At 34.0% G+C, this 9371-nt stretch overlaps 2 protein-coding genes across 4 annotated transcripts in view; both read left to right on the forward strand.

Moving 5' to 3' along the window:
* LOC144838754 (microtubule nucleation factor SSNA1-like) overlaps positions 1-9371 on the forward strand; it is a 204999-nt gene that overhangs the window by 176640 nt on the left and 18988 nt on the right. The gene's annotated exons all lie outside the window — the stretch shown is intronic.
* Positions 425-9238, forward strand: LOC144838645 (uncharacterized). Of its 3 annotated transcripts, none has more exons than XM_078694073.1 (14): positions 425-549; positions 768-903; positions 1347-1578; positions 1977-2084; positions 2636-2728; positions 3066-3250; positions 3524-3656; positions 4112-4288; positions 4717-4913; positions 5563-5689; positions 6451-6714; positions 6861-6977; positions 7368-7528; positions 8129-9237. In XM_078694073.1, the coding sequence occupies exons 2-14, from the start codon at positions 782-784 to the stop codon at positions 8265-8267; spliced, it is 2055 nt and encodes a 684-aa protein (XP_078550199.1). In that variant the 5' UTR covers positions 425-549; positions 768-781; the 3' UTR covers positions 8268-9237. The 3 variants fall into 3 exon arrangements, with proteins under 3 accessions (XP_078550199.1, XP_078550202.1, XP_078550200.1); XM_078694076.1 differs by having other exon boundaries at positions 3069-3250; positions 8129-9236; XM_078694074.1 differs by having other exon boundaries at positions 437-545; positions 8129-9238.

Below are 9371 nucleotides of genomic sequence, written 5' to 3' on the forward strand. Positions count from 1 at the left end.
GACGATTACTATTGTTTAAAAGTAGGCTAGATTATAAATGATTATTAATAAAATCAAATTTTGAAAGAAAAAAAAAACGTTTTCACTTAAAAACCCGGTTAAATTTAACTGAAAACCTATTGGCTGGCAACCTATTTTTGACTCATTTTTTAAATTTAAGCCTAATTACAATGTTCAGGTAAATCATTTATTTGTTTCTATTCAATTTTTGGTAAAAGTGAATAACCATCATGGAACATCAAAATGGCATATTCAACAACAAAACATCAAAATGGCATATATTCAACGACAACAATTGAACAAATTAGTTTTTCAGGGGGACAATATCTTTAAAAGAGCAAGCCTAATAATTATCGGATAATTTTTGGCTGCAAAAAGAAACATTAAAATCATTTGTTGGGAACGTGCGCCCTCAATTTTAAAAATGGGTTTCTACTTTTTGTTGTTTTTCTTCATCTCCGTGCTGCATGTGTTTGGTCTCTCATCATAATCTGATTCTGTGTTTGTTATATGTAAATAAAAGATGCGCTAGTGTATATTGTATTGTAAGTACTAAAATATATCCAATCAATGTGTTAATAATGCCGTACTAGCCGCACCCGCCTAAGGCCGAGGCGCTCATATATCCCAATATTAAAGTAGGGGCGAAACGACCGCCTGGTGAGTAGCCCACTGCAACATACATTTTCCGGGACAGGTCCTTGCCTTTATGCCTAGTCAATATGGGCCTGCTTGTCATTGATTTTTGATATTCACTCTTTTTTCAGCATGATACACAGCAATGGTTTGCTGTTATAATAGCATAGAATCAATTCTGTGCATTGCAGCTATTCTAAGATATGTCGGTCTAAGTTATTCGGATGAAAACAGTGAAGAATATGATGATCATAATGATATTAATAAGTAAGTTTTACGTCATGCATGCAGCAGGTACCTCCCTGCATGCAGCATGGTCACACAAACAGTAGTAGAGTAGGCATATAGTTCTTAATTTTTGGCCAACAGCTAAACAATCTCCCCTAAAATTACTTAATAATCAGCACACCCCTAGCCTAGCTAGTATCATTAACCTTAAATAATTTACCTATAACTCCAAAATAAAGTAAATCTAACCCTCAAAAACAAAACCAACAAACATTGTGTTGATTTCTTGGTGGCCAGCCCTAAACAAATGTGTAGTTTTTCATCCATTTACTTCCACTCAATAGTAGTACCCCTATTTATACTGTATTTGCAGAATTTTCCCCCCAGCTCGTATTGACTACCACACTCTCTCTGAAGAACGTTTGTAACCTGCTGTAGATGCAACAAAATGAATAAATCTTGATTTTGTTTGTCTTTCCTAGACCACTCTGTGACTATAATGTGGAAATGGTATGGAGCTCAGAGTGTGGTTCAGGTGTGATTGCTGCAACACCTCTGATAGCAGACATCAATGCAGACAGTAAACTGGACGTCATCACGGCATCATTCTCTGAGGAGGTATCTGTGATGAGTGGGGATACAGGTCAGGTTCTAGAGCATTCTCATTGGCCATTCAGATTCCCTGGAGCTACATTCCATGCTAGTCCTGTATTGGTAAGTTATGGAGTGGTTGTTGCAACCTTGAAAATTAAACCCACAAAATGGCACTAATAGATCTGTGAAAGCTCTGTCTACACTATCATCAAACTAGTTAGAAAAAAAAGTGTGATGTGCCCAAATATGGTAATGATATATCATCATCATTTCCATATATGGGCACATCACATTTTTTGTCACATGAAGTTTGATAGTGTAGACAGAGCTTTACATCGCTATAAAAGTAACAGTTTCATCAATGTTGTATAGTTGCTATATCGAAAAACCCATTAATATGCATACTTTTGAGTAAGTAAGTAAGTAAGTAAGTAAGAAGTTAATTTTTTGAATCAGAAGTTTGTTACATCATTAATTTAATCTGATCTATTTAACACTGTTTTCCCCCTACTTTTTAGTATGACATAGATAATGATGGCCATGATGAAATACTTCTAACCACCTCAAATGCAGAAATAGTTTTTCTAAATTCCAAAGGTTACCAACTTCATGACATAACTCTCAAGGTGAGAACTTTAAAGTATATATATTGTAACATGGTGGGACCAACCCCTATGAGTCACACATACTATTCACCCCCTTACTCTCCCCGATGCCTACTTAACTTGGAACACTACATTCCTGAGGTAGGTCTTCCAAGGGAAGTCAATCAGGATGTGGTACCATTTAATTAGTCATACTTCCTGTCCCCTTAATATAAATATATGTTTTGTAGTTAAGTTAGAGAGTTCGGGTATTGATTCTTGAGACTATAACATCAGTCAGAATCACTACAGTTTCACATTGTTTTATAATATAACTTTGATTTATTGAATAAATATTATATTTTGTACATTGAATAATTTTGTGCCATCGTTATTGTCTTGGCCCTCGACACGACTACCGTTACATATATATATGTATATATTATTTTATTTCTGTTATTTTGCCTCTCAACTGTCTTATAACATTTAAGTAATCTTGCCTTATTAATGTACTTTTGTTCTGTTTTCAGAAATAAATGAAATAATATTCATGAAATATAATTGATAATTGTTATATATATTTTATTTGATAGGTTGGCCATATGATAGTAAAGAAGAATTGGTTTGATTTGGATATATCAATGAACCCCACTAACATTCAGAATGTTTTATATAAAAAAGAACAGGTGAGTTTTTTTATTGATAATAATGATTGTTGGTTTATTGCATGGTGTAAAATGTGTGTACAAACTAGTCCACAAACAAACATTTTTTTTCTTTCTCTTTATTTCCATTCACAAAATCATAAACATACATAAATAATCATAGTACAAAACAGAAGAATGGAAAGGGGGAATCTCTGAAGTATAGCTTATTATAAGTAAAAAAAAAATGATAGTTTTCACAGAGAGTAATATTTTTTGGAATGTCCTTAATTACAAAGCACTAAAATGACAAAATTATATAAGCAACATTGTCTTAGAGGTCTTAACAGTTTCAGTTTGTATTTATATTGTACTAAAGCAGAATTCAGAAAAGCAAAATGAAGGCGGGATTAACCAGAAGTCGGGAGCTGTTTATAATGGTGAATATGTCAGCATTGACGCCCATATTCTAGCAACACCAGTCATATGCGATCTAAACAACGACGATAGAAGAGAAGAACTTATTCTGCCGGTTACATACTACTTTGATAAACAGGACTACAGGTTAGTTTGTATACCAGTTGCTGCAGTACAGTATTTCTATACTGCAGTAAACTATGTTAATACATATTCCAGCTGTAGTCCGCCTGCCCAGGCCCCCTAAATTTTGCAGATTGTAATGCAAAAGATAGGACATCACCATTTTAGGCCCTCGGGCCGGCTATTTCAAAATCCTCCATCCGCCACTGTGCCTCTACTGCAGCTCCTGAAATTCGGACTAAAATCTTGATCTCTAGACAACATTGTACTTGTTATTTTTATTTGATTTTTTTACAGTTTACCGGAAAAGGAATTGAAGAATTCTGGTTTTGGTGATTTAAACATAGCAGATTATCTAAGCAGTGGTATAGTGGTGTTTAATTTGGCTACTGGTGAAATAATATTTGAAACAGCATTGGAGTTGACAAAGGTTTGTACAGTAATTGAAATGTACACATAATTATAATGATGGCCTTAAAAACATGTTTGGAATACCAGAATTACCTGAAAACCTTAATTTTTTTGTTATTCATTGCTTTTTTTATTTGTATGTGTACAGTACATGTGTATGTTGGTGGTGTATGTGGAAATAAATTGAATTGAAACCACTGTGCTATGAGCAATTGAAATGCTGCTATACAAATGTGTACATTATGTTATTAGGCCAGCCCAAGGGTTTTTGGTATTGTAAGAGTTGACTGTAAAGCTCTTTCTACAAAAAAAGTGTGATGTACCCAAATATGGTAGTGGTATGCCAAAATATGGTACTGATATGACATCATCATATCCATATATGGGCACATCACATTTTTTTCTCACATCAAATTTGATACTGTAGTGTAGACAAGGCTTAATGCAATTTCTGCCAAAATATATTTCTTGCAGACATCGGCTGAATTTCCAGCATACCATCTGTTTACACCGACCGTTATTGACTTAGATGGCAACTCAGGATCTTTGGAAATTGTTGTTTGTACCTCAGCTGGACATTTGATCGTGTTGGACAGTAATGGTAAAATACGACCGGGTTTTCCCAAGTCATTTGGGACCATTCATGGTCAGGTAAAGCTCAACACATTTAAAAACAATAAATATGGTTTAAAAAAAAAAAATCTTTGAGAGTAACATGTATTGTATAAACAAACATATTGTAATAAAGTAACATGTTTACATTGCTGACTTGTTGTCCCAGTGCCTTGAGATCAATTACTTACTACAGTACTGTGGCATAGTTTTACTTATGTCCAACACAGGTTGACAATAGCCATACTGTATATATGTTTTCAACAATACCAGTGTAATACAATATTATCATCTTTAAATTCAGATACGATAGGCACATACAGTATTAATAATCTCTTTTATAAGAAAATTCCTATAATTCAAATCTGTTATTGTTATTTTCCACACATTTAACAAAATAGAACATATATTTATATTTTATAAAAAAAATAGATTAAAATAGTTTGCTTCAAAATATCTTTTAACAGATTACCGTTGAGAACCTTGATGGGCGTGGTGGTATGGAGCTGGTTATTATTGATAATAGTGGAAATGTCATGTGTTTAAACAGTGCTGGAGATGTGGTCTGGGAGGCTGAATTATCAGGAACCTCATCAGCTGGGTCAAGGGTCGTTGACCTTAATGGCGATGGTAAACTGGATGTAATTGTGGCATCTAATGATGGGTGTGTACAATGATTGAAAACAATTTTTTACTTGTTAATATTTATTTGTACTGTAATTCTTCTTTTGATTCTGAAGTCTTTTTCTTTCATATGGAATAGCTTACCAGTAACAGTTAAGCTTTGTCTACACTATCAAACTTTATGTGACAAAAAATGTGATGTGCCCATATATGGACATGATGATGTCATATTACTACCATATTTGGGCATACCACTGCATTATTGGGCACACTTTTTTGTCAAACTAGTTTGATAGTGTAGACAGAGCTTTAAATTCGTCACTGGTCTGAACAGCTTTAATATCAATCGGAAAACACCACTATATGCTAATGCTTTTAATGCCCATAGTGCCATGAGCATCACTTGAGTGGAGTAGACCGGCGCTATAGAGGTTTTCATTTATTATTATTATATCCATTGTGTTTTATTTAAACTGATTTTTAATTTGAGAACCTGAAGCTCAAACTTGTGACAAAAATTTTGATGTGCCCATATATGGACATGATGATGTCATATCACTACCATATTTGGGCACACTTTTTTGTCAAACTAGTTTGGTAGTGTAGATAGAGCTTTACTCTATCTCAGATGGTTAAATTGACCAGTTAATTCACACATCATAGACACTACATTTTGACTTATTTTTCAGGTCTTTGTGGGCTTTTAATGGTGATTCTGGAGCTGTTGTTGAAGGCTGGCCTCATCAACTTGGTGGTCGCATTACATCTAACGTTCTTATCACAAATCTTCAACCTGATGTATCTAATATTGATGTTGTACGTTATTTTGTAAATATTAATTTGACAAGCTCTGTCTACACTATCAAACTTTTTGCGACAAAAAAAATGTGATATGCCCACAATGGACATGATCATGTTATATCACTACCAATATTTGGGTATATCACTACCATTTTTGTCAAATTAGTTAGATAGTGTAGAGAGACCATTAAACCTTAATAAAATATAAGTAAAGCTGCAGTAGCCTTGGTGCTTGCATTCCAATCTAAAGGTCCAGAGTTCAATCCTGACCTAGTGCCAGAGCTGTAACACGGATAACAGTTCATTCTTATATGGCCCATATAAGCAAGCTCTTATTGCCCTCAAATTAGACTTAATTTATAAGCACAATAGTTTATCCATCCTGTCTAGTTACTTGCTGTTGGATGTGTATGAAATACAAATAATAATACATTCACCTCTCCCAATACCGTACCCTCTGAAAACCAGAAAGTCCTCAATACCAGACTTTTCTTCAGAACCAAAAGGTCCCAAATTCTTTTTTACCATTAAAAACACATTCCGAATACCAGACTTTCTGGAAAACCGGTATTGGGAAAGTTGACTACAAATAAATAACTGTATAGTATAAAAGTCAGTTTAGTAATACTGTATACTGTACAGTATAGTAGATATTATTTTATTTTTACCGACATTTTGTTGGACAGATTATTAAAAAATGATATGGAAGACAAAATATGTGAAATATTTCCCATTTTGTTTTCAGTTAATCAAAGCTTGTTTTATTTCCATTTCAGATTGTCTTAGGGTACGATGGAAAACTTTACATATTATCATCTTTGTGGCAGTGTATCCAGGTTATTGACCTTGATGAGCCTAGTTTAGTACAGGTGCTTTCAGCAGATCTCATAGACAGCAACTCAAGACTGGAACTTGTGTTAGCTACCGTAGATGGTACCATTATTTGCCTCACTGTCAACAATGATGGTAAAGTGAATGTGATAACTGACTGGAGAAGTGAAACACCAACATTGAATCAATTTACTTTTTGGAATAATCAAGTAAGTGAAGCATAAAGCGTTTTTTACTTGCAAACGGCTCACATTGATCTCTAGTGATCCCTAATGCAGAGAGACTGCAAATACAATTCCCTCAGAGGATATCTGATTTTATATTTTCACATCCAATTTTTATTCTTTTTTTTTAGTTTCAGATTGTTGTTGAAGAAGATTTTAAAGAAGTGACAGGGTCAACATTTGACATTAGCATCAACATTGAAGATACTAGGCCAGAGCAATATCAATGGAAATTATATTATGTTACGGTAAGGTTGAGTTGAGATGGCACAATGGTAAGGCATCAGACGTGCATGTTAGAAGACATAAGTTCGAGACCTGTCTGTGCCATCTTGTGTATGCCATGACAAAATGCTTTTCTCATTGCTTTATCTTTCAGAAGGGAAGTTAAGCTAGTGGTTTGAAGTTGTTTTGTACTCATTAAAAAAAAATGTACAAAATGTTTATATTGAAGAAATGAATAATATAATCAATAAACTAAATAAGTAAATTGTTTTTGGCATAGATGTTACTGTATTTTTTGTGTGTGACTTAGGACATGCTTTTTGATTATTTTGTTTATTTTTTGATGTGATAACATTTTGTTATAAACAAAAATAAAAAATTATCCTATCTATTTTCTTTTGCTTTATTTGTAGATTAGTACTGGTGGGTATCAACTGGGAGACAAAGTGAATTTAACGTCAAAAGGAGTTCATCAACTTACAGTTCCATGCCCCCATAACCCACTTCAGGGTATCGTTACTGTACGGCTGACAAATGAGTTTGCACAAGAAATTACAACCACATTCACTGCAAGGTAAAATAAGACCATTTTTCTTATGTTGAGGCAATTATAGTAAAACATCTTCTAAGGAATCAATCAATATGGCATAGAGAGGTTTGAACCCATGCCGTTTAAAATCTTATCTGATTGATATACCATTATGCCATATCTGTCTTGCTGCCATGTCTACAGCACCTTGACATTCCCAGATCTTCTCCCATTCAAGTTCTACTGCTCCCAACGATGTTCTTCGGTGATCTCATTAATCAAACCCTTTTAGTAAAATTAAATCCTGCATAACTGAATCTTGTTACAGCTTAACTGAGACTTGTTAGCTTAGCTGAATCTTGTTAGCTTAACTGAATCTTATTAGTTTAACTGAATCTTGTTAGTTTAACTGAATGTTGTTACCTTAACTGAACCATGTTAGCTTAACTGAATGTTGTTAGCTTAACTGAACCGTGTTAGCTTAACTGAATTTTGTTAGCTTAGCTGAATCTTGTTAGCTTAGCTAAACCTTGTTAGCTTAGCTAAACCTCGTTAGCTTAACTAAACCCTGTTAGCTTAAACTTAACCCTGTTAGCTTAAACTTAACCCTGTTAGCTTAAACTAAACCCTTATTGTCTTCAATAGGTTCAACATGCAGTGGCAGCGTGATGTCAAGTGGTTGCTGCTACTACCTTTAGCCAGTATGTTGATGTTGCTGCTACTTGTGTTTGGATTTCCAGAAGCAGACTTGTTACCAAGAGTACATTCCACTAAAGACAGCTGACATCTTTTTTAAATTACAAGTCTCTCAACTCTCCTTGCTAGTATGCCTAGCTAACATCACTCTGAGATGGCCCAAAATGTGTTTTTTATACAGTCAACACTCCTAGTAGGTGTAGCTAACATCACTCTGAGATGGCCCAAAATGTGTTTTTTTGTACAGTCAAACTCTCCTAGTAGGCGTAGCTGACGCCACTCTGAGCTAAGCTGGCCCACAATGTGTTTTACTTTTAGAGAGGCAGTGGTTTTCAGAATACATTTTTCAGTTGTAAAATTTTGAAAATTGTTTTTGGGAAATTTAACTAATTAACTTAAAATTGTATAATTTTATATTTGATGTTGTAAATTTGCACTTTTTATTGTAAGCTGATGTAATCCATCATCTCATTCTTTTGTTAATTTCCTCATGAGGGATGAATAAAGATATTTACCGATACTGATATTGAATTTAAGGTTAAAAAACAAGAAAACAACATTCCGTATTTTTATTTAAACTAAAAAAAACAGTAGCGTTAAAATAAATAAACGTGGTGTAGAAACCAAAAGCCAAAGAAAAAATATCCAGAATGTTTTAGTGTACATTGTCATTTTCCAGGTCAGCGCCCCCATACGATAAAAAACTTGATAAAGTTTGTCACATGGGAAATATTCAGAACGCCTCAAATTTCCTAGTTTGGTAAAGACGCTTCCTAATAAGTATTTTTCGTCGGCCAATCAATTTAAATTAATAGGAAAAAAAAGTACCAGACGATAAAATCTTCAAAGAGCAAACCATTCACTAATGAAAATGAGGATAGTTGCAAGGTTACTTTTGTTGTGGCTGTAAATTGCTTACCTTTTTTAACATTATAAACAGTTTGTTATAAAATGTCAGACTTATACTACATTGCTAGGCCTAGATATAATTATGTAGGCCATGGTGTTTCGATATGCAGACTAAAGTTATTAGCCTAAGCCTAGGCTTCCAGTAAGCGACTGTTATGCAAAATTGTAGTTACTTTTTAGTTGGCTTCCTTCGATTTCTGTTTAGTGGGCTAGCGTACACTTCGCTCTTTGCGTTTTTGAGTAGAACTTTTTTTTAGCAAAGTAAACGTAATGGTAAAAAAAA

The sequence above is a fragment of the Antedon bifida genome, chromosome 3, assembly GCF_963402885.1.
Source record: "Antedon bifida chromosome 3, ecAntBifi1.1, whole genome shotgun sequence".
NCBI lineage: Eukaryota > Metazoa > Echinodermata > Crinoidea > Comatulida > Antedonidae > Antedon > Antedon bifida.

Bases quoted from the DNA above. Each gene is read 5' to 3' on its own strand.
- LOC144838645 (XM_078694073.1), top strand. From the start codon at position 782: ATGGTTTGCTGTTATAATAGCATAGAATCAATTCTGTGCATTGCAGCT. The intron at 5,690-6,450 runs GTACGTTATTTT...TTTCCATTTCAG, and splicing joins ATGTATCTAATATTGATGTT to ATTGTCTTAGGGTACGATGG. The intron at 6,978-7,367 runs GTAAGGTTGAGT...CTTTATTTGTAG, and splicing joins GGAAATTATATTATGTTACG to ATTAGTACTGGTGGGTATCA.